This window comes from Pseudophryne corroboree, chromosome 8 (assembly GCF_028390025.1).
Source record: "Pseudophryne corroboree isolate aPseCor3 chromosome 8, aPseCor3.hap2, whole genome shotgun sequence".
Lineage (NCBI taxonomy): Eukaryota > Metazoa > Chordata > Amphibia > Anura > Myobatrachidae > Pseudophryne > Pseudophryne corroboree.
Window position 1 is genome coordinate 127,903,801 of NC_086451.1, and position 26,203 is coordinate 127,930,003.

A 26,203-nucleotide genomic window follows, 5' to 3' on the forward strand; every position below is an offset into this window, starting at 1 on the left:
CTATCTCTTTATCAACCAGTCTATATTAGCAGCAGACACAGTACAGTGCGGTAGTTCACGGCTGTGGCTACCTCTGTGTCGGCACTCGGCAGCCCGTCCATAATTGTATATACCACCTAACCGTGGTTTTTTTTTCTTTCTTTATACATACATACTAGTTACGAGTATACTATCTCTTTATCAACCAGTCTATATATTAGCAGCAGACACAGTACAGTGCGGTAGTTCACGGCTGTGGCTACCTCTGTCGGCACTCGGCAGCCCGTCCATAATTGTATATACCACCTAACCGTGGTTTTTTTTTTCTTTCTTTATACATACATACTAGTTACGAGTATACTATCTCTTTATCAACCAGTCTATATATTAGCAGCAGACACAGTACAGTGCGGTAGTTCACGGCTGTGGCTACCTCTGTGTCGGCACTCGGCAGCCCGTCCATAATTGTATATACCACCTAACCGTGGTTTTTTTTTCTTTCTTTATACATACATACTAGTTACGAGTATACTATCTCTTTATCAACCAGTCTATATATTAGCAGCAGACACAGTACAGTGCGGTAGTTCACGGCTGTGGCTACCTCTGTGTCGGCACTCGGCAGCCCGTCCATAATTGTATATACCACCTAACCGTGGTTTTTTTTTCTTTCTTTATACATACATACTAGTTACGAGTATACTATCTCTTTATCAACCAGTCTATATATTAGCAGCAGACACAGTACAGTGCGGTAGTTCACGGCTGTGGCTACCTCTGTGTCGGCACTCGGCAGCCCGTCCATAATTGTATATACCACCTAACCGTGGTTTTTTTTTCTTTCTTTATACATACATACTAGTTACGAGTATACTATCTCTTTATCAACCAGTCTATATATTAGCAGCAGACACAGTACAGTGCGGTAGTTCACGGCTGTGGCTACCTCTGTGTCGGCACTCGGCAGCCCGTCCATAATTGTATATACCACCTAACCGTGGTTTTTTTTTCTTTCTTTATACATACATACTAGTTACGAGTATACTATCTCTTTATCAACCAGTCTATATATTAGCAGCAGACACAGTACAGTGCGGTAGTTCACGGCTGTGGCTACCTCTGTGTCGGCACTCGGCAGCCCGTCCATAATTGTATATACCACCTAACCGTGGTTTTTTTTTCTTTCTTTATACATACATACTAGTTACGAGTATACTATCTCTTTATCAACCAGTCTATATATTAGCAGCAGACACAGTACAGTGCGGTAGTTCACGGCTGTGGCTACCTCTGTGTCGGCACTCGGCAGCCCGTCCATAATTGTATATACCACCTAACCGTGTTTTTTTTTTCTTTCTTTATACATACATACTAGTTACGAGTATACTATCTCTTTATCAACCAGTCTATATATTAGCAGCAGACACAGTACAGTGCGGTAGTTCACGGCTGTGGCTACCTCTGTGTCGGCACTCGGCAGCCCGTCCATAATTGTATACTAGTATCCAATCCATCCATCTCCATTGTTTACCTGAGGTGCCTTTTAGTTGTGCCTATTAAAATATGGAGAACAAAAATGTTGAGGTTCCAAAATTAGGGAAAGATCAAGATCCACTTCCACCTCGTGCTGAAGCTGCTGCCACTAGTCATGGCCGAGACGATGAAATGCCAGCAACGTCGTCTGCCAAGGCCGATGCCCAATGTCATAGTACAGAGCATGTCAAATCCAAAACACCAAATATCAGTAAAAAAAGGACTCCAAAACCTAAAATAAAATTGTCGGAGGAGAAGCGTAAACTTGCCAATATGCCATTTACCACACGGAGTGGCAAGGAACGGCTGAGGCCCTGGCCTATGTTCATGGCTAGTGGTTCAGCTTCACATGAGGATGGAAGCACTCAGCCTCTCGCTAGAAAAATGAAAAGACTCAAGCTGGCAAAAGCAGCACAGCAAAGAACTGTGCATTCTTCGAAATCCCAAATCCACAAGGAGAGTCCAATTGTGTCGGTTGCGATGCCTGACCTTCCCAACACTGGACGTGAAGAGCATGCGCCTTCCACCATTTGCACGCCCCCTGCAAGTGCTGGAAGGAGCACCCGCAGTCCAGTTCCTGATAGTCAGATTGAAGATGTCAGTGTTGAAGTACACCAGGATGAGGAGGATATGGGTGTTGCTGGCGCTGGGGAGGAAATTGACCAGGAGGATTCTGATGGTGAGGTGGTTTGTTTAAGTCAGGCACCCGGGGAGACACCTGTTGTCCGTGGGAGGAATATGGCCGTTGACATGCCAGGTGAAAATACCAAAAAAATCAGCTCTTCGGTGTGGAGGTATTTCACCAGAAATGCGGACAACAGGTGTCAAGCCGTGTGTTCCCTTTGTCAAGCTGTAATAAGTAGGGGTAAGGACGTTAACCACCTCGGAACATCCTCCCTTATACGTCACCTGCAGCGCATTCATAATAAGTCAGTGACAAGTTCAAAAACTTTGGGTGACAGCGGAAGCAGTCCACTGACCAGTAAATCCCTTCCTCTTGTAACCAAGCTCACGCAAACCACCCCACCAACTCCCTCAGTGTCAATTTCCTCCTTCCCCAGGAATGCCAATAGTCCTGCAGGCCATGTCACTGGCAATTCTGACGAGTCCTCTCCTGCCTGGGATTCCTCCGATGCATCCTTGCGTGTAACGCCTACTGCTGCTGGCGCTGCTGTTGTTGCCGCTGGGAGTCGATGGTCATCCCAGAGGGGAAGTCGTAAGCCCACTTGTACTACTTCCAGTAAGCAATTGACTGTTCAACAGTCCTTTGCGAGGAAGATGAAATATCACAGCAGTCATCCTACTGCAAAGCGGATAACTGAGTCCTTGACAACTATGTTGGTGTTAGACGTGCGTCCGGTATCCGCCGTTAGTTCACAGGGAACTAGACAATTTATTGAGGCAGTGTGCCCCCGTTACCAAATACCATCTAGGTTCCACTTCTCTAGGCAGGCGATACCGAGAATGTACACGGACGTCAGAAAAAGACTCACCAGTGTCCTAAAAAATGCAGTTGTACCCAATGTCCACTTAACCACGGACATGTGGACAAGTGGAGCAGGGCAGGGTCAGGACTATATGACTGTGACAGCCCACTGGGTAGATGTATGGACTCCCGCCGCAAGAACAGCAGCGGCGGCACCAGTAGCAGCATCTCGCAAACGCCAACTCTTTCCTAGGCAGGCTACGCTTTGTATCACCGCTTTCCAGAATACGCACACAGCTGAAAACCTCTTACGGCAACTGAGGAAGATCATCGCGGAATGGCTTACCCCAATTGGACTCTCCTGTGGATTTGTGGCATCGGACAACGCCAGCAATATTGTGTGTGCATTAAATATGGGCAAATTCCAGCACGTCCCATGTTTTGCACATACCTTGAATTTGGTGGTGCAGAATTTTTTAAAAAACGACAGGGGCGTGCAAGAGATGCTGTCGGTGGCCAGAAAAATTGCGGGACACTTTCGGCGTACAGGCACCACGTACAGAAGACTGGAGCACCACCAAAAACTACTGAACCTGCCCTGCCATCATCTGAAGCAAGAAGTGGTAACGAGGTGGAATTCAACCCTCTATATGCTTCAGAGGTTGGAGGAGCAGCAAAAGGCCATTCAAGCCTATACAATTGAGCACGATATAGTAGGTGGAATGCACCTGTCTCAAGTGCAGTGGAGAATGATTTCAACGTTGTGCAAGGTTCTGATGCCCTTTGAACTTGCCACACGTGAAGTCAGTTCAGACACTGCCAGCCTGAGTCAGGTCATTCCCCTCATCAGGCTTTTGCAGAAGAAGCTGGAGGCATTGAAGAAGGAGCTAAAAGGGAGCGATTCCGCTAGGCATGTGGGACTTGTGGATGCAGCCCTTAATTCGCTTAACAAGGATTCACGGGTGGTCAATCTGTTGAAATCAGAGCACTACATTTTGGCCACCGTGCTCGATCCTAGATTTAAAGCCTACCTTGGATCTCTCTTTCCGGCAGACACAGGTCTGCTGGGGTTGAAAGACCTGCTGGTGACAAAATTGTCAAGTCAAGCGGAACGCGACCTGTCAACATCTCCTCCTTCACATTCTCCCGCAACTGGGGGTGCGAGGAAAAGGCTCAGAATTCCGAGCCCACCCGCTGGCGGTGATGCAGGGCAGTCTGGAGCGACTGCTGATGCTGACATCTGGTCCGGACTGAAGGACCTGACAACGATTACGGACATGTCGTCTACTGTCACTGCATATGATTCTCTCAACATTGATAGAATGGTGGAGGATTATATGAGTGACCGCATCCAAGTAGGCACGTCACACAGTCCGTACTTATACTGGCAGGAAAAAGAGGCAATTTGGAGGCCCTTGCACAAACTGGCTTTATTCTACCTAAGTTGCCCTCCCACAAGTGTGTACTCCGAAAGAGTGTTTAGTGCCGCCGCTCACCTTGTCAGCAATCGGCGTACGAGGTTACATCCAGAAAATGTGGAGAAGATGATGTTCATTAAAATGAATTATAATCAATTCCTCCGCGGAGACATTGACCAGCAGCAATTGCCTCCACAAAGTACACAGGGAGCTGAGATGGTGGATTCCAGTGGGGACGAATTGATAATCTGTGAGGAGGGGGATGTACACGGTGATATATCGGAGGGTGAAGATGAGGTGGACATCTTGCCTCTGTAGAGCCAGTTTGTGCAAGGAGAGATTAATTGCTTCTTTTTTGGGGGGGGTCCAAACCAACCCGTCATATCAGTCACAGTCGTGTGGCAGACCCTGTCACTGAAATGATGGGTTGGTTAAAGTGTGCATGTCCTGTTTTGTTTATACAACATAAGGGTGGGTGGGAGGGCCCAAGGACAATTCCATCTTGCACCTCTTTTTTCTTTTCTTTTTCTTTGCATCATGTGCTGATTGGGGAGGGTTTTTTGGAAGGGACATCCTGCGTGACACTGCAGTGCCACTCCTAGATGGGCCCGGTGTTTGTGTCGGCCACTAGGGTCGCTAATCTTACTCACACAGCTACCTCATTGCGCCTCTTTTTTTCTTTGCGTCATGTGCTGTTTGGGGAGGGTTTTTTGGAAGGGACATCCTGCGTGACACTGCAGTGCCACTCCTAGATGGGCCCGGTGTTTGTGTCGGCCACTAGGGTCGCTTATCTTACTCACACAGCGACCTCGGTGCAAATTTTAGGACTAAAAATAATATTGTGAGGTGTGAGGTATTCAGAATAGACTGAAAATGAGTGTAAATTATGGTTTTTGAGGTTAATAATACTTTGGGATCAAAATGACCCCCAAATTCTATGATTTAAGCTGTTTTTTAGTGTTTTTTGAAAAAAACACCCGAATCCAAAACACACCCGAATCCGACAAAAAAAATTCGGTGAGGTTTTGCCAAAACGCGTTCGAACCCAAAACACGGCCGCGGAACCGAACCCAAAACCAAAACACAAAACCCGAAAAATTTCAGGCGCTCATCTCTACACAAAACCATTGGCATTCCTGTGAAGTGACTGAGAGGTGGGCTGAAGCTAATTTAAAAAAAAAAGATTGCAGCATAGACACAAGTGTGTACAGTGCTACATCCGGTGCTAAATATATATCTCTTTATGTATTATGTTCTTTGAAAAAATATTGTACCTATGTTTCTATAATCCAACTGCTTTAGTCCAGTATAGTCTTAAAGCAAAATTGTTCCATCTATAAACACAAAAAGAAATATATATATATATATATATATATATATATAAAATCCTGGATTAAATCCTCTGCATACCTCCACTGAGAAGTACTTCAGTTTGGCAGCTACTGTACTCTGCATTGGACGTCACAGATAAGGTACTGTGGACTACAATTTATCTTTGACTCCATCTAGCCCCTCACTTAGACATCATCCACCTCTGTTCTCTGAGCAATAAATAACTGCCTTATTGCATTAAATAACTAATATCAGTATATTCAGGCTCTGAATTGCTGAAGGCTCACTGTTTCAAATTGCAGGATCCATTTCCCAGGACAAGTTATCACAACCCCCACAAGAAATCTACTTCAAAGACCTCTCACACTGAGACTTTTCACACCTAGACAATTGGAATTGGCTTCTAACACCTTTCCACAAGACTGCCTATCCTTGGATAATTGACTAAATCAGCAGTTATTTTATTTATCACTTGCTTCAAATATACCCAATAAGTTATAGCAATAATTCTGTTCATAAACTTATTATAATTTTGGATCACAAACCGAATTGGGGAAAACAAAACACAAACAGGGAAAAATAAAAAACAAAAACACTGCTTTCTCTCCCTCTCTCATTAACATATGCAGCTCATACTTATAGTAATCGGTCATTGATGACCCATTGTATACGTATTCCTCCAGCTTCATTCTTTCACTCCGCCCACCACGTTCTGCAGGTCCTATCACACCATCACAGGCTTCTATTCTCCAATCCCTTGGCATTTTAAAAAGAAAACACAGGCGCATTCCTGGTAAGCGAGCAGGTCGAAAATGTATTTCCCCCGTTAATCACCTAAGTCCTTTGCCCACCTGCTCACCCCCATACTCAAAGAACAATCATATAGAAGTGATACCCAAAAGATGGCCCTGTGTTTGGAAGAACAGAACTGTCAACTCTCGCTTTGTGACCCCCATACCCAGAGCTCCTGCACTTAACATAAAGAAAACTGAAGGCCCTCTGGTATGCCCAATCAGGTCAGTCCTTTGTAATGCCTGATCTATAAGAAACAAGACTGCAACAATTGCTGACCTTATTGAATCTGCAGATCTAGCCTGTATTACAGAGACCTTGCTAGATGAAAATGCAGCACCTATATTGGAGGCTGCGATCCCAACAAACTACTCTGTCATCCACAACCCAAGACTGGACCGTAAGGGTGGCGGTGTGGCTATCTGCTTCAAAAAGGAACTTAAACTTAGGGTCCACCCTATTGAAATTATTTGCTCATTCGAGTGCATTGCTGCCCGGAGTTCGACAGGATTAGGTTTCAGAGTACTTATCATTTACCGGCCCCCTGGAGATGGAAAGATATTTCTACAATAAATTGCAGACACCGTTGCTGGCCTGGTTCTGGAACATCAAAGATGGCTCAACCTCGGGGATTTCAATGCATGAGTGGATGGATGATGAGCTCTCACGCCTTGGCCAAGACCTCCTGTGCACAATGAATGGTCTGGGCTTCACACAGGTCATTCCTTCTGCCACACATAAAAGTGGTCACACTCTCGATCTTGTCTTTCAGATTGGATTAGAAGTCACTGACCTAAAAATAACCTCAGTCATCTGGTCAGACCACCACTCCCTTTGGTTCTCAGTTGCAACCCTTTAAATAAGATCTCTGCCCATGGAGTTGACCAGGTATCATCCAAGGAGGGGTATGACTCCCAAGGCTCTAGCAGCAAATCTGGATCTCTCTGCTATACTGGGTGCCTGTGAAGATACCTGTTCCCTAGTCTGTTATTATAATAGGGATGTTATGGCTGCAATTGATATTATCGCCCCTGTGCGTATAAGACCTCGTAAACCACAATGTCAAGCTCCATGGTTCGACAACAGTGTTAGTGAGCTCAAGAAAAGGGGGCGTAGACTGGAAAGACGATGGAGGAAGACTGACCTGGTGGATGACAAAATAAAACTAATAAAGCATAATGAAGAATATCAATCAACAATCACTCGTAAGAAATCACAGTTCCTGTCAAATGAGATCACGGCAGCAAACAATAGGCCAGCTCAACTTTTCCGCACAGTGGAGATGCTTTGCAAGCCAGCATGCCTGCAGACTGATGAAACCCTCTCCCAGGCAAGATGCAATGAGTTTGCAAACTTCTTTGCCGATAAAATATCCACCATCTGGGCTGGAATCTCCACAATGCCATCAAAGGAGTGCCAAACTACAAAGCCTGCCAATATAAGCCACCTGCCTTCATGGACCAGATTTGACCCAGTGAATGTAAAGGACACTGCTGACATTGCTCGGATTTTGCGTCCCACCACCTGTGATCTGGACCCGGCCCCAACCAAGCTTCTAATAGGTTGTATGGATATAATTGGTCCTGTCTTTGCAAAAATTGTTCAATGCTCTTTGCAGGCAGGCATTTTTCCTGCACCCCTAAAGGAAGCAATTGTTAGACTGCTTCATAAAAAACCTAATTTAGATCCTGACTGCATGACCAACTACAGACCGTTATCAAACCTTCCTTTCCTAGGAAAGGTTATTGAGAAAGTGGTTGCAAATGAACTGGAAACCCGCCTGACAACCCATGATATTTTGATCCATTCCAATCAGGATTCAGGAGAAGACATAGCACTGAAACAGCACTGGTGTGTGTGTTAAATGATCTTCTGATGGCAAGAGACAGAGGTGACTGTTCAATATTAATCCTTATGGAACTCTCTGCAGCATTTGATACCGTGGACCATGGGCTTCTGCTTGAGCGACTGATACATTTCTGTGATCTGGATGGCACAGTCCTAAGCTGGTTCAAATCATTTCTCACAGGCAGGTCACAGAGAGTATCGTCTGGAGTATACTCATCACCATCAGTGCCATTGCCATGTGGTGTCCCACAAGGTTCTATACTATCCCCCATGCTTTTTGCAGTATACATGCTCCCGTTGGGTGAAATAATCAGGCGCCATGGCCTGGTCTACCACTGCTATGCAGATGATACACAACTGTACTTGTCCTTTGCTCCGGGCACTGATAACCCAATAGCAACCCTAAACGGTTGTCTAGCTGAGCTCCAGGAGTGGATGAGCGCCAGTTGGCTGTCACTGAACCCGGATAAAACAGAGGTCCTTGTGATACGACCGCAACATCATAGGACAAGACTGCAGCATAGCCAACCAACTGGACTTACACTCGGGGATTTAGAATTACAGACCACTGATTGTGTGCAAAATCTTGGCATTGTCCTGGATGGTGGCTTGACACTTAAACATCAGATATCAGCCACAATTAAATCCTCATTCTTTCACCTGAGGAACAGTGCCATAATCAAGCACCTAATTCCCTCAGATGATATGCCAAAAGTCATACATGCATTTGTTTCATCTCGATTAGACTACTGTAATGCCCTCTACCTTGGTCTCCCAGCAAAAGAATTGCAACGCTTACAGCTAGTGCAAAACACAGCTGCCAGGCTGTTAACCAACCAGCCCCGTTCTAGCCACATAACACCCATCCTCTACTCACTTCACTGGCTGCCTGTAAAATGGCTAATCATCTTCAAGATTGGCTTACTGAGTTTCAAAGCATTACATGACCAGGGCCCAAGGTACCTGAAGCAGCTCCTGACCCCATACTGCCCCACTCAATTACTGCGATCTGTAGATGAAGGACTTTTAGCAGTACCTAGAATCTCCCGTAATTCATCTGGGGGTCGAGCTTTTAGTCATGCGGCTCCGACTTTATGGAACTCACTTCTCCGCACAGTGCGAGAGGCCCCAACTATAGAAACCTTCAAAAGTAGACTCAAGACTTTCCTGTTTACTCAAGCATTTCCATAATGTCCCCTTTAGTATCTTTATGCTTCTGTATTTTATGAAAATGTACTTCATTATTTTCTGTACTATATTATGTTATGTATCTGTTAAGCGCCTTCAGTACTATTGGAGAAAGAGCACTATATAAATAAAATTATTTATTATATTATATACTTAAGCATACACACACAAATGTACAAAGGACCAGCGATGTTATACGTTATACAAATGTGACTGAATACATTTCTTAATACCCAACAAGCAAAGATATTTATCTAAAATTTATTTTTTCAATAAAAATATCCATAAGAATTAATGCAATTGCAATAAAAAAAATTAGCCACTGATATGCAGAAATTCATTATACTATAAGATGTACAGTATAAGATATGATACAATACCTGCCGCTTGTGCGGCTGTGTCCCTATTAGATACAGTATAATGTGCAAGCAGGTGGCTGCTGGAAAGTTTTGATATTTCTTTACAGCACTGCGGGTGAGTAACACCTTTTGATAATCCAGCCTCTGGTAGGTATAACTGTTGGTAAATCCTTACAGCTTTTTTCGTGCGGATGCCAATAGTGGAACCATGGTTCTTTGATGCTACTGTATCTGTTCTGTAAGTTGATTTTATTCCGTCTCTGTCCAGCCGTAAGGTATAGTGGTCAGCTCCTGAGACACTGCAGTTACTGTAGGTCTCTGCTGCAGTCTGTGATATTTAATTACCTCTCCTGCCTGAGCTGTTTGACAGGTACTTTACCAGCTGCAGCTCCCTGTGTTACTGCGGTCTCCCTTTGCAGATGTATAAGGGAAGTTGGTCCCAATGGAGATGATCCGATCGCCACTAGCAATAGTGTAACTGCCTCTGACACATTTCACCCACCATCAGTCCAGGACCTGTACTTGTCCAGAGCTAAAAAGCGGGCAACGAAGATAGTAAAGGACCAGCAACACCCTGGCCACAGCATGTTTAACTTACTTCCTTCAGGCAGGCGTTACAGGGCCGTCCCCGCCGTTCCACTAGAAGCCTCAAAAGTTTCTTTCTCCAAGCGGTCCGCGTGCTGAACTCCTGAACATTGACTGACTAGATGTACATGTAACTCCCTTGTGTCCCTACACTATATCTCTATCTGTATGACTTTACTTGCCCCCCCTCCTCCCCACACCTGCTTATCTGTTACCTACTTGGCTGTTGTATAGCAAACCGAAGACAAATTCCTAGTATACGCAAGTATTCCTGGCCAATAAAGCTGATTCTGAATCTGATCTGTGGGATTTATAAAAGAAATGAAGCCCAAAGATTGGTGGGCAAAATGCGTCAGTTGTATCTATATATTTTTGATTCTTTTTGAATGAAAAAAAGTGTGTCTTATGGGCTTGTAATAGAAGTGTCTCGGACGTGTTATTGAACACGGCTGCATTCCCAAATGTGGATCCAGTTACAGAGGCCATGTTTTGAGGTATTTCGGAAGGAGACACTGCGTCTGTCATAGGCTGGTGCAAGTTTTGATGATGCACTTCAATGGGGGAGTGCTCAGCGGAATTGCACTGTACACTGGCATTGGCAGTGGGTATCTCAGAACTTGCACAGTTCATTGCATGCTAGTAAACAATGGAAAAGTTGAAACCAGCATTTGCATCTTAGCGCCGCGGTGACTCCACAAAAAGTTGCATGAGCTCATTCATTAGCATCCACCTCAGAATCAGAGACAATATGGTTATTAAATAAATATGTGAAATAAATCATCTTTGATAAATATTAAGGTGCATACACACGGAATGATTATTTCCACGATGTGGGCGTTCCCAATCGATCGGAATGACACATCATTTACATCGTTCCATGTGTATGAACGATAATGATGCCACACCTGTGGTCTGCTAGCGACAGCCTCAGATCTTTTGTACCATGCCCCCTCCTCCCCACCACACCCTCAATCATCCCTGCGAGCATCGGCAAGTGTGTATACACTTGACGATGCCGGGTCCCCGCAGGTCACGATGCGTTGTTCAGTTACATATCGTCAGGGCCTGATCAACCAATAGACTGATCAGGCTGCTGCCTGGAGCGCTGGGTCCTGGGGTGGCGCAGCGGTTGCCGACGTCATGTGCATCATGAGGTCACGCGCCGTACCTGCCCACACTCCCAGAGCCGCTGGCCCACTGCAGCCTGCAGCCATTGAGTACAGCGGCCCTGGCTGCCCAGGAGAGGATCGGCCATGGTAACTCCCCAACCACCACCACCGGCGCCACGGATCGTGGTTTTACATTGCAGCACCTTGCAGTAAGTTGATGTTCTCATGGTGTTGGTCAGTTGGATGTATACAGAATAATCGCGTGCTGTTTGCAGTATGTATGATATGATATGGGTGGTCATTCCGAGTTGATCGCAGTCAGCAACTTTTTGCTGCTGCTGCGATCAACTGGTCCACGCCTATGGGGGAGTGTATTTTAGCTTAGCAGGGCTGCGATCACTTGTGCAGCCATGCTAAGCTAAAAAAATGTCAAATAAAACATGACTAGCCCTTGACATACTTACCCTGTGCGACGATCTCTACAATGCTGGTGCCGGCTTTGACGTCAGACATCCACCCTCCGTTCTCCTGGACACGCCTGCGTTTTCCTTACCACTCCCTGAAAACGGCAGCCAACGGTCCGGATCCACCCAGGAACGCCTTCTTTCTGTCAATCTTCTTGCGGTCGGCTCTGCGACTGCTTTCTTCGTAGGAAGCGACGTAGCCCGGTGACCCCTGTCATGCGCATTCCAGACCCGTTCGCACTGCAGCGTCAAACTGCTGCGTGCTAACAGGTCGGAATGACCCCCATTGTTCCATGTGTAGGCACCAGTATTTTGTATGTATCTTATTTTATGGTCATCATGATTATGTTTGTCCTTATAGTAAGTTACTCATAGGGCACATAGGACGATTTTTATTTAGAGAAACAACTTTTTTTTATACTGTACATGTAGATCTTTTGAGAATGAGTGGGGAGAAACCGAACATGGAAAAGGTGCTCTGATTTCTTCCTAGTAGAGAACATACAGTGTGGGAGTAAATATGATGAGACTACAATAACTGTATGTGTTGCAAAACAGTTCCTGCAACAGAGTAAACCTTCAGAGACAGAAAACAATGGAACCGCAAGATCTTGCTGACCGTGAGCTGCGTGCCATCAAAAAAAGACTGTGCTTTATCAGCAGCACAGCCTGTGTGCTTTGTATAGTCTGTACAGCTGCTACGCTGGTGCTTGTTTTCACCCACCGAACGGTAAGAATACTATCAGTTTGTATAAATAAAGTAAACTTTGCATTAGCAGAGCAGATAATAAACCTACTGTACTACTTTTAGAAAATATTAAATATTATTTCTACTTTACATAGAAATTTACTTTGCAAATACAAGACTTTTTTTTAAGATTTTTTTCATATTTCACTGAATTTATTATTTATTAGTATACATTTCATTTGAAATTCATTTATACTACATCATTTGAAGTATTTTTTTGTCTGTTACGCTGACTTCCATAGCTAAAGTATAAACTAAAATACATAATTTTTTTCTGAAATAACATATTTTAGTTTTCTATATGGTTCACAAAGTGAAAAGTTACCATAAAGTAATGTGTTTTTTATGATTATCAGAGTCAGAAACACACAGTAAATGCAGTTTTTTGGTAGGTACAAAAATGTAAGGTCACCTAAAAAAAACATAGAAATGATAACATCAAGTTAAGGTAGCAAGAAATATATCTTTTACAAGATTAAGTTAAGAATATTTAAATCACTTTTTTAGGAATGATGTGCAAAGTGATATTTTATTAAAATCAATAAGTTTGCTGATTACCGTTATAGTTTAGATGCTTTTATAGTTTACTTATGTTCAATCTATCAGTGCTGAGATGGTAATCATATTGTTAATTCAAGAAACAATGGGGGTCATTCCGAGTTGTTCGCTCGGTAAAAATCTTTGCATCGCAGCGATTTTCCGCTTAATGCGCATGCGCAATGTCCGCACTGCGACTGCGCCAAGTAAATTTGCTATGCACTTAGGATTTTTACTCACGGCTTTTTCATCGTTCTGGCGATCGTAATGTGATTGACAGGAAATGGGTGTTACTGGGCGGAAACAGGCCGTTTTATGGGCGTGTGGGCAAAAACGCTACCGTTTCCGGAAAAACCGCAGGAGTGGCCGGAGAAACGGAGGAGTGTCTGGGCGAACGCTGGGTGTGTTTGTGACGTCAAACCAGGAACGACAAGCAGTGAAATGATCGCAGATGCCGAGTAAGTCTGGAGCTACTCAGAAACTGCTACGAGGTGTGTAATCGCAATATTGCGAATACATCGTTCGCAATTTTAAGATGCTAAGATTCACTCCCAGTAGGCGGCGGCTTAGCATGAGCAAATCTGCTAAAATCCGCTTGCGATCGAACAACTCGGAATGACCCCCCAATATAACACTATGAAACTAAATTTTTTGATAATTTTAAATATTTCTAAAGCCAAACTCCCACTTGTTTGTATACAGTATATTCACAAACTGTAGTTATCAGGGCCACAAGTGAAAAGTATAATAATGTGATCTTTTATAGTAATATGCTTAGTGTTAGGTGATATATAACAATTTAGAAATTGTTTATGATGGGTAAATATATCACAGATTTTTTTTCTTAAATGATTTGTTCTCATTGAGCTGTTTAGTTATGTGCTGTACATCAAAGCACAACACTTCCTTTTTTGCAAATGCAAATTAGCTCTCAAGAAGTGGTGATGTGGAAAGTGGGATTGTATCTCAGCAGTATTAAAACCATGCATGTCATGGCATAGGAAAACCTGTGAAGGGTGATGGAATATGTAAAAAAAAAAAAAAAATGTAATAAAATAATAATAAGAAAGTGAATAGGAAAGTGGAAATGTTCTCAACATATTGAATGACAACAAGAAAATACAGGCAAGGAACGTCACACAACACTGTATAAATGCACTTTTCTAAAGGTATCACATATCCTACTTACACACTCTCCCAGACTGTCTACGAGACTCATGAATTTCACAGAGTTTTTCCACACTCCGGTACAGAGGATTAACAGAGAAACGCATTATCCATACCCCACTGTCTATGGCTTGGTCACAAATCGGCCTAGGCCTAGGAAGCAGATACCTTACACTTGTCTATCCCTCACCCCAGGTTCGGCTTCCCAGCTTTCTCATCTGCCATCCACTGCTATTGCACACAACAGAAAGGTAAAGGCAGGAGAACCCTATATGATACTGGATTTAAGTTCAACTATCCAATAGTGAGTAATCTGATATAATTATTAGTTCTCATCAGTTTAGATGCCACACACAAACAATGTGATCATTACAATTATGTTATTAAGCACTTATTAGAAATCGATATTAACAGGTGTGATGCAATATACACAAATTGGATTGTTTCGTGAAGCGATCAGTGTAATTTCTTATCACTGTGGAGGGGCTATACCAAAGCTCGGAGTGGGATAAAATTGGGAAAGATATCTTTATCAGCTTCTACCTTACATTTTACAGGCTGTGTTGAAGTATGACAGAAGCTTTTTATTTGTACTTTATCTTTCACATTTTTATCTCTCTGCAAGCTTTGATAAATAACCCCCTAAGTGACTAATTTAGGTGTGATAACTGTATTTTCACTGTGGACTAATTGACAGTGAACAAGTCACCCACTGGCGTCAGACAGTGCACGGTCTAACCCACACGAAACTCTCTTGGTATCGTATTTGCCCAACTTTGGGCTTCATATTTGCTATTACATGTACTGCTATCTACTTAGTTTAATCTTATAAAGCTAAATCCTCTCCCCTTTTTGATGAAGCCATTACACATTATTGGTGATACTGTGATCAGATTATGAATGACAATTATTTTTGTGCCTGAATAACAATAGTGGGGTATATTTACTAAGGTCCCGATTTTGACCGAGATGGTGTTTTTTATTCAAAGTGTCATCTCGGGAATTTACTAAACTCAAATCACGGCAGTGATGAGGGCATTCGTATTATTTTGGAAGTCCTAGGAAAAAATTACGAATCAATACACCATCGGTCAAATACGCCTGGAATTTGGTAGAAATCGGTCATTTACTAAAAAGTGCAAATCACAAACATTGCCGACAATAGCCAAACACTGCCGTGATAAAATATAAATCGTGAAAAAGTGCTAAAAAAAAACCAGACCTGCTTTTTTTTACCGTGTTTGGATAGGCATGCACGGATCCATGAGATCCGTACATGTTTTTCAGTGGGAAGGGATGGGAAAGTGTTAATTAAAAAAAAAAAATGCGTGGGGTCCCCCCTCCTAAGCAAAACCAGCCTCGGGCTCTTTGAGCCGGCCCTGATTGAAAAAATATGGGGGAAAAAGTGACAGGGGTTCCCCCATATTTAAACAACCAGCACCGGGCTCTGCGCCTGGTCCTGGTTCCAAAAATATGGGGGACAAAAAGCGTAGGGGTCCCCCGTATTTCTGAAACCAGCACCGGGCACCACTAGCCAGATACATAATGCCACAGCCGGGGGACACTTTTATATTGGTCCCTGCGGCAATGGCATTACATACCCAACTAGTCACCCCTGGCCGGGGTACCCTGGAGGAGTGGGGACCCCTTCAATCAAGGGGTCCCCCCCTCCAGCCACCCAAGGGCCAGGGGTGAAGCCCGAGGCTATCTCCCCCATCCAAGGGCTGCGGATGGGGGGCTGATAGCCTTTTTGTCAAAAAATGAATATTGTTTTTAGTAGCAGTAGTACAAGTCCCAGCAAGCCTCCCCCGCAAGCTGGTACTTGGAGAACCACAAGTACCAGCATGAGGTGGAAAACCGGGCCAGCTGGTACCTGTAGTACTACTACTAAAAAAATACCCCAATAAAAACAGAAGACACACACCTTGAAAGTAAAAGTTTAATACATACATCCACACCTCCATACACACATACTTACCTATGTTCACACGAGGGTCGGTCCTCTTCTCCATGTAGAATCCATGGGGTACCTGTTGAAAAAATTATACTCACAAAATCCAGTGTAGATCGATCCTCTTCTTTTCTATTTGTAATCCACGTACTTTGCAAAATAAAAAAACGGACACCCGACCACGCACTGAAAGGGGCCCCATGTTTTCACATGGGACCCCTTTCCCCGAATGCCAGGAACCCCCCCTGACTTCTGTCTAAGAGGGTTCCATCAGCCAATCAGGGAGCGCCACGTTGTGGCACCCTCCTGATTGGCTGTGTGCTCCTGTAGTGTATGTCAGCCAGCACACGGCAGTGTTACAATGTAGCGCCTATGCGCTCCATTGTAACCAATGGTGGGAACTTTGTGGTCAGCGGTTGACCAAAAGTAACCTCACCGCTGACCACAAAGTACGATTTTTAGTAAATATACCCCATTGTCTGAATATGCTGAAAGATAGTTTTCACATTGTGCTCAGTTTACTGGTTAAATATTCACCACTATTTGATTACAGTAATATAGCTATGTGAATACACAATCTCTTTTCTTTGACGTCCTTTTCTTGTTCAACTTTGCAATCTTTTTTGTAATAATGATGACTAAATAAAATGTATGGACGGGATGCAGCAAGCATCGCATTTTGTCAAAGTGTGGGATGTTTTAGGCAGCAAGTGAACAGTCAGCAGTTCATGAAGTTGATGTGTTGGAAGCAGGAGAGATGGGCAATCATAAAGATCTCAGTGACTACAAGTGCCAACTAGTGTACTAAGGAGCTAAAACAAAAATCTGTTTTTGGCACCCTCCTGTCCAGACGTTATTCTTCTAGTACTCTAGCAGTGTAGGCTCTAGTCTCATGGTGGACCCTCAGAAAATGCCCATTTCTTGTCTTCCTTATTAAAGCAGTCCTGTGTTTAGATGCATGAATATTCTATTGTGTAGTGTACAGTATTATCTTATGGCTTACTTTGGTAGAAATACAGTTAGCTCAAAATTCTATTTGGGTTCTGTAGGTCACTGGAGGTCATTCCTTCAACATCAATACATTTAACTTGCAGTAAATAAATTATGTTGATTGTAATAAGAACCATTAGTAAAGCCATCATGGAAAGCAATGCATCTTAGCACATAAAAATGTGATTTAGTATGCTGGCATTAAAAATATGGGTTTTCATGTCATACCCATTTATATGCTGTGTACTAGATTTTACAGAAAAACATAAATACATGACTACAATAAAAAAATAAATACAGTAAACTGAATATGACTGTGTAAAAAACACAATACAGTACGTCTTCAAAACAATATTACCCTGTTAGATGTAAGCTGTAATTTACTAAAAATTGAAAAGAATAGAAATAATACAGAAGAACATATACATAAGCTGTTTTTGTGAAATGCTGGTTCATGTGCAGTTTGCGCCCCCCCCACCAGCGCCCTGCACCCATCAGTGACCGGAGTATGTGGTGTGCATGGGGAGCAATGGCGCACAGCTGCAGTGCTGTGCGCTACCTTAATGAAGACCGGACTCTTCAGCCGCCGATTTTCTCCTCGGAATCTTCCGTCTTCTGGCTCTGCAAGGGGGACGGCGGCGCGGCTCCGGGACCGGACGACCGAGGCTGGGCCTATGTTCGATCCCTCTGGAGCTAATGGTGTCCAGTAGCCTAGAAGCCCAAGCTAGCTGCAAGCAGGTAGGTTCGCTTCTCTCCACTAAGTCCCTCGTAGCAGTGAGTCTGTTGCCAGCAGATCTCACTGAAAATAAAAAACCTAATAAATACTTTCTTTACTAAGAGCTCAGGAGAGCCCCTAGTGTGCAACCAGCTCGAGCCGGGCACAGATTCTAACTGAGGTCTGGAGGAGGGGCATAGAGGGAGGAGCCAGTGCACACCAGTAGATCTAATTATTTCTTAGAGTGCCCAGTCTCCTGCGGAGCCCGCTATTCCCCATGGTCCTTACAGAGTTCCCAGCATCCACTAGGACGTCAGAGAAAGTAGATTACCAGGATGCAAATTTCACAGGGGCTTCTTTGCACAAGAAGGTATTATCCAATTAAAGTATCAGGTGCCAAGTTGATGGGTCCTAAAATATCAACTTTTATTATTTTTGAGCACTTTTTTGGTCTTTTAAAACAAATGTGTAACTGTGTTAAGGGCATAGTGTGTATTTTTGTAGGTAGCATGACAATAAAATCACCCAGAAAAATTCTATTGTACTGTAAAATAAAACACCTCTGATTTTATATATATTTTTTTAAATATAGGGGCAGATGTATGTACTAAGCCTTGGAGAGTGATAAAGTAGAGATAGCTAAAGTACCAACCAATTAGCTTCTATCATTTTCAATCACAGCCTACAGTATATAACATGGCAGTTAGGAACTGATTGGCTGGTACTTATCTCTCTCTACGTTATCACTCTCCAAGGCTTTCATCTCTCCCATAGGTTCAATATGCTGTTTGATTCAGGTCTGCTGTTAAAAATATAGATGCACATTAACTTAGCTCTATGCCTTAACTCCCACTTTATTTTATTCTCACAAATGTGAAGCATTGAATATTTGTGGAACCCACTGCTAAATGATTCAATAAGGCTGAGGACTGTCACAACACCAAAACATCTCTCATCTATCATAAGTGTTACTATCTAGTGTCAAAGGTACAGAGACTGCACACTCTAATAACCTCAGCCCGGGGGCAGTAAAGTAGCCTTTAAATTCTCCATTGCTCTGCACACCTTGGGTCAAGTGTTTCTCCCCACTCTCTAACCTTAATACACATCCATCTACTTATTTCATATCCCTCCTCCTGTGTTCCCACTCAATTAAAATTGTCTTTCTCCTACTTCCACCACACTTCCTCATCTCTATTGCTATGCCTAGTTTTCCTTTTCATATTATTATTTTACCTTCATTGTTTACTTCCTAACTAATCTGCACCAACTAAATGATTTGGTTCCTGCACCCAACACACCAGCCTACATAAGTAGAAACAAACCTCAAGTCTACAAATGATTCTTGCTTATCCTATCATTTTCATTGCTGCTGTTGACATCTTGTCACAAAGTGGACACTCACCGCTGTGAGTCCCGAGCTCCGTCCTTTGCCGGTGCGGCTGCTTGAGGTGCTGTGTGCCCACATGGGGATGCGGCGCGATTGGCGGCGGGGATGACGCGGCTTCTGGGAGCCGGGAGTGTGGAGACCTAGTGGCCTGCAGTGCTCCTGTATGTCTGCAGCAGGGGGCGGCCATGTTGGAGACCAAGAGTGCACCAATGAGCATCTAGGGTGAGTGTTAGCCAATCCTGTTCCCTTGCTGCCTATAAACAGGCTGGGACCGTCACATTCTCTGCCAGTGCTTTGTTGTCTGTACCCTAGCTCTGTGCTCCTGCAGATCGTAGCTGTGCGTTTCCAGTTGTTTGGGTCCTATCTATGCTCTCAGTGGTTGCCTGCTGTCTCCCGCTGCAAGGATCTCGCTAGTCCTCCAGTGCATGGTCACGGTCGACCGCTCTCCCACCAGTGCCTTCGGATTCCATAGGATTCCCATGGTGGTTCATCCACTTCAGCCACAGTTCTTCATACATGTCTTTGCATCATCCAGCAACCAGTCTTCACAGTTCTTCATCCACGTCTTCGCATCATCCAGCAACCAGTCTTTACAGTTCTTCATCTACGTCTTTGCATCATCCAGCAACCAGTCTTCACAGTTCTTCATTCACATACTCGCATCATACAGCAATCAGTTTTCGCAGTTCTACATTCACGTCTTTACATCATCCGGCACACAGTCTTCACAGTTCTTCAGCCCCACCTTTGCATCACTCAACAATTCAACTTCACGGTTGTTCAGCCATGTCTTTGTACCAACTAAAGCCTATTCTTCACTGTTCTTCAGTCTCAGCCCCGTATCATTCAATTACTTCCTTTTCTGCAGTCTTTCAATCCAGAACTAATTAGTCTCAGTCTTCCTACAGCCTCATTCTGATCTGTTATCCTTAATAAATTAATGAAAAGGAATTATCTTCGTTCTCTTTGTTTCCAGCACTCAGGGGCATCTGCTCCTTTGGTTGGTCAAAGTCCAACGGATTCACAGAAACACCCTGCAGTGACACATCTCATCAAACACTTGCCCTGTGAAGTCCCCACTCTCTGCTCTCACCTCGTTCTACTGCAAAATTCTACATACACTTTCAGGCCCTCTAATCTTATCTACATGTCTCCATTGCCCTTCCTTCACTTCCCCTGTGGAACCTGGAAAGCGAGATTTTTTTTCTAACAAACTTGCATTCATTTATTGATATACCAGCTGTTCTTCATATGTGTTTTCCTGATTTTCATGGCTGAATATATAAATGAGTGTTAAGAGTTTGGTAAATCTATAGAGCTATAAATTTGAGACGTCTTAATGTAAGTAAATATTAATCCATTGTTCTTGTCGTTATCCGAGGAGCACCTGTAGCAGATACGGTAAAAAATGACAGGACCATTTTTGTAGTTTATTAAATATTTCACACTGGAGGTGCAATCCAAATTTTTATCTGATTGTTCATTTGGACGTTATTGTTCCTGCAACGGTAATGATGTAATTATGTCAACACCTAGGGGAGGTTTTTCTAATATTCTAATTATGTAGTTTTCCTATTTCCCACCTGCAGAATAGCTATGTTAAATTCATCTTCCTAACATGTCATATCAGGATGTAAGAGAATTAGAGATGAGTCAGTGAGTGAGTGTGTGAGTGAGGGCTTTCGCATATATATCAGGGACGTGCAGTCAGGGAAGGCAGGGGGGGCAGTGCCTCCCCTGTCATTAATGATTAAAATAATACAAAGAAGATACTTATGATACATATTCTGTGCCATAAGTATCTCCTTTATATTAATCTAATCTTAACTCGTTAGGATGGGTTTGGGAGGCACCAACAGTGGTGCCTCCTGTTGTCAATGGGAGAGGTGTGGGAGCGGGGGGCGGGGCCAAGCCACGGGCAGTAAAAGCCCATTGAAAATATAATGGAAAGCGGCACCTACTAAAGTGCCACTTTGAAACAGGGACGTGTTTTCTACCCATGAAAGTACGCCCCTGTCAGTGATGCCAGATGTGATTGGCCAGCGGTTCCGTCACTGACTAGATTGCTTAGATTTAAGCCTGATCGCTCTGTGTGCACCCCCTACAGCGATAGCGATGCGCAGCCCCGCATCGGCCAGTGAGTACTGGCCTTTAAACTTTCTCCACGTAATCATTGTTCAAGGCTTAGTACATCTCCCCCCTCAATCTCCTTATCTCCCTTTCAAGTCCATAAGATTCATCAATTCTCTCCTATTCATTTGTGTTGATAAAATTGATTGCCTTCAAGACCAGATTCCTAATTACTTGACAACATTGCGCTTTGTTCACTTTTTTACTATTCTGTGACCTGCCTACTCTCATATTGTCAATATTCCCATTGACAATCCCATTGTTTCTGCTGCCACAAAACTTATTTTTCTGTTTTTTCCTTCTTTGTTCTCCAGAAGAGACTTGCATCATCCACCAACTATGTTCGACATTCCTTTAACCTTTCCTTCTTACATTTGATATCCATCTCCAGTTTCTCCAATCTGGCATTCCTGCTTTTCAACATCAATTGAATTTCCTACATCTATGGATCTACATGAGCAAATAAATACCCTCAACATAATTCCTTCTCATTTGCTTCCTCCCATGTAGCCCAAGATTGTGCCACCCACTTGAAACACATAATTGACATGACTCAACAAGATATTTCCCAATTCCCAATGCCAAATCCAACAAACTCCACATTCCTTCTTATAATTTCCCTAACCTACTGTACCTATAGTTCACTCTTAAGTAACCAAAGATGAAGTTTGTGGACTCATCTTTTCATCTCACCCTGCAATCTTCCCCATCTACCTTCACAATTTCTCAGCTCTCCTCAGCTTGCGTAACCTTCAACCTGTCTCTCTCAACTTCACCTTTCCATCCACCTTTAAACAATTTCACAGCCCTGCCTGTCTCTTCAATTACTGTACTATTTGCCCCTCGTCATTGCCTCCAAACTAATTCTGCAACTTGTATTTAACCGCCTATCTTACTATCACTTCTCGGAATACCAATGCAGGAACTTCCTGACACTTGTCAGAATGCCATCTCTGGAATCCCAATGGGATCAGGAGACCAATGCCGGAATCCCAAACATAATTATTGCAGGCAGAGTAGGGTTAGGGTTGTGCAGGGGCAGGGATGTTAGGGTTAGGCACCACCCGAGGGGTTTGATTTAGGCTGTGGGGGGTGGGGTTAGGCACCATCAAGGGGAGGTTAGGTTTAAACACTAAGGGGGGTGGTTAGGGTAAGGATTTGAGGAGAAGAGGGGGTAGTAAGGCTTAGGCTGCTGAACGGAGGGTCAGGATTAGGAGAGAGTGGATAGCATTATTACCTCACTCATGTTGGAATTTTAAACATCATCACCCTGACTGCTGGTCACACATACCGAATTCCTCCTATTAATTAGAGATGAGCGGGTTCGGTTCTCATACCGAACTTCACCACCCGTGCCCAGATTTAAGTCAGGCTCAGGTTTTCCCGCCTGACTCGGAAACCAGAACGAGGCAAAACTTCATCATCCGCTGTCGGATTCTCGCGGGGTTTGGATTCCATATAAGGAGCCGCGCGTCACCGCCATTTCCACTACGGCATTGGAGAGTGTAGAGAGAGGACGTGTCTCCAACCTCAGTGTGCTCAGTGTCCGTGTCTTGTGCTGCATCTATCCAGTCACAGTGCTTGTGTCCTCTGCTGCCATATGTCCAGTGCTGCTGTATAAGTACAGTCCAGTGGTGCTGTGTTGTGCTGCATCAGTCCAGTGGTCCAGTGGTGGTATCTTGTGCTGCATCAGTCCAGTCACAGTGGTGGTGTCCTCTGCTGCCATATGTCCGGTGCTGCTGTATAAGTCCAGTCCATTGCAGTGGTGCTGTGTTGTCCTGCATCAGTCCAGTGGTGGTGTTCCTGTGCTGCCGTATATGTCCAGTGGTACTGGCGTATAAATCCAGTGATCCTGCCATATAGGTCCAGTGATCCTGACATATAATTTCAGTGGTACTGGCGTATAAGTACAGTAATCCTGCCATATAATTCCAGTGATCCTGCGATATAATTGCAGTGATCCTGCCGTATAAGTCCAGTGATCCTGCCATATAATTCTAGTGATACTGGCGTATAAATCCAGTGATCCTGCCATATAATTACAGTGGTACTGGTGTATAATTACAGTCCAGTGATACTGTCGTATAAATCCAGTGATCCTGCCGTATAATTACAGTGGTACTGGTGTATACGTCCAGTCCAGTGATACTGCCGTATATATCCAGTGATACTGTCGTATATGTCCATTGATACTGCCATAAACATCCAGCAGTACTGCCGTATATGTCCAGCGGTACTGCCGTATAAATCCAGTGATCCTGCCGTATAATTCCAGTGATCCTGGCGTATAAGTCCAGTGATCCTGCCATATAATTCCAGTGGCACTGCCATATAATTCCAGTGATCCTGCCGTATAATTCCAGTGGTACTGGCGTATAAGTCCAGTGATCCTGCCGTATAATTCCAGTGATCCTGTTGTATAATTTCAGTGATACTGCTGTATATGTCCAGTGGTACTGCCATATAATTCCAGTTATACTGCCGTATATATATATAAATCCTGTTGCAAAGTGGATTACTGAGACCATAACAACTATGCTGGTGTTAGATGTGCATCCGGTATCCGCCATTAGTGCAGTGGGACTGCAGTGCCAACCTTAGATGGGCCAGGTGTTTGTGCCGCACACTTAGTCATACAGCTACCTCATTGCCCTCTTTTACTTCTTGGCATGATGTGCTGTTTGGGTACTTTTTTTTTTCTGCCATCCTGTCTGACACTGCAATGCCACTCCTAGATGGGCCAATTGTTTGTGTCGCTTAGCTTTGTCATACAGCTACCTCATTGCACCTCTTTTACATCTTTGCATGATGGGCTGCTTGGGGCCATTTTTTATATCTGCCATCCTGTCTGACACTGCAGTGCCACTCCAAGATGGGCCAGGTGTTTGTGCCGCACACTTGTGTCACTTAGCTTAGTCATACAGCAACCTCGGTGCACCTCTTTTTCTTGTTTGCATCATGTGCTGTGTGGGGCCTAGTTTTTTAAAGTGCCATCCTGTTTGACACTGCAGTGCCACTCCTAGATGGACCAATTGTTTGTGTCGCTTAGCTTAGTCATACAGCTACCTCATTGAACCTCTTTTACATCTTTTCATGATGTGCTGTTTGGGGCCTTTTTTTATATCTGCCATCCTATTTGATACTGCAGTGCCACTCCTAGATGGGCCAGGTGTTTGTGCCGCACACTTGTGTCGCTTAGCTTAGTCATACAGCAACCTCAGTGCACCTCTTTTTCTTTTTTGCATCATGTGCTGTTTGGGGACTAGTTTTTTTAAAGTGCCATCCTGACTGCCACTGCAGTGCCACTCCTAGATGGGCCAGGTGTTTGTGCCGCACACTTGTGTTGCTTAGGTTACTCATACAGCCACCTTGGTGCAACCTTTAGGTCTAAAAATAGTATTGTGAGTTGTGAGGTGTTCAGAATAGACTGGAAATTACTGGAAATGTATGTTATTGAGGTTAATAATACAATAGGATCAAAATTACCTCTAAATTCTGTGATTTTAGCCGTTTTTATGTTTTTTTCAAGAGTCATCCAGATCCAAAACCAAAACACGAAAGTGTAGTTTGGGCAAAACCAATCCAAAACCAAAACACGAGAAGGAAATTAGAACTAAAACCAAAACACAAAACACGAAAAGTGCCCGCCGCACATCTCTACTCTCAATCTATTGTGATTACACTCAAAAATATGATTAGTGGTTTACTTACAAAACTTTAAGGGTAATGTTTCCATAATTATCTTTCCAGACTTATGTGCTGTTTTCAACACTGTTGATCATCCTCGTCTCCTACACACCTTTAACATTGTCCTTAATAACACTGTTGTTTCCTTATTCACTTCCTACCTATTGAACTGTTTCTATATCCTCTCCATTTCCATTATTTATTAGGGCCCCCCAAGAGTCTATTTGTAACCCTCTGTTTTATATTTCATGATTCAGCTTCTGTATTGAATTACAGTAGTTCACTAGTTCTTTCACTCCAGTACCACCTATATATATTGATGATACCTAGTGCTCATTCTGTACAATCTTATGTAACCATCTGTCTCTGCAATCTCCACACTAATGGCCCATTGCAACCTATATATCAACCTGTTGAAAACAGATTATCATTGTCCTTCCACTTATACCCCTTTCAGACTGCCAGCAATAACCAAGGTTATTGCACATGAACACACAGCAACCCATGTTGCGGCGTAGTCTGAAAGGGGCCAGTTGAAATAACCCAGGTCGAGCAACCCTGTATTTCAACTTGAGTAGTGGGCAAGGATGAACGCGTGTTCAACCCAACACGTTGCGCAGTGTAAATGGGTAAGCCTGGATGATGCAACATTGCAATAGTTCACACCATAGGAAGAGGTGGCACGTGGAGATCATCTTATCTCCAAGTACCACCTCCGCACGCGTCTGTGGTGACATCACCAACCCATCAATAAACGGGGTCAGGCCGCCAGTCTGAAAGGGGTCTCTCTTGGGAAATCCCCGGTGCAACCTGGCTATAGCAGTCATAAAGGATTATTAGAGTTACCATACCCCT

General features: G+C 43.7%; 1 protein-coding gene across 1 annotated transcript in view; it reads left to right on the forward strand.

Moving 5' to 3' along the window:
• Positions 1-12,615: 12,615 nt before the first annotated feature.
• TNFSF8 (TNF superfamily member 8) overlaps positions 12,616-26,203 on the forward strand; it is a 204,236-nt gene continuing 190,648 nt past the window's right edge. Inside the window, exon 1 of the mRNA XM_063936921.1 lies at positions 12,616-12,763. Within this exon, the coding sequence (XP_063792991.1) occupies positions 12,629-12,763 (135 nt within the window). The 5' untranslated portion in view covers positions 12,616-12,628. The remainder of the gene's footprint in view (positions 12,764-26,203) is intronic.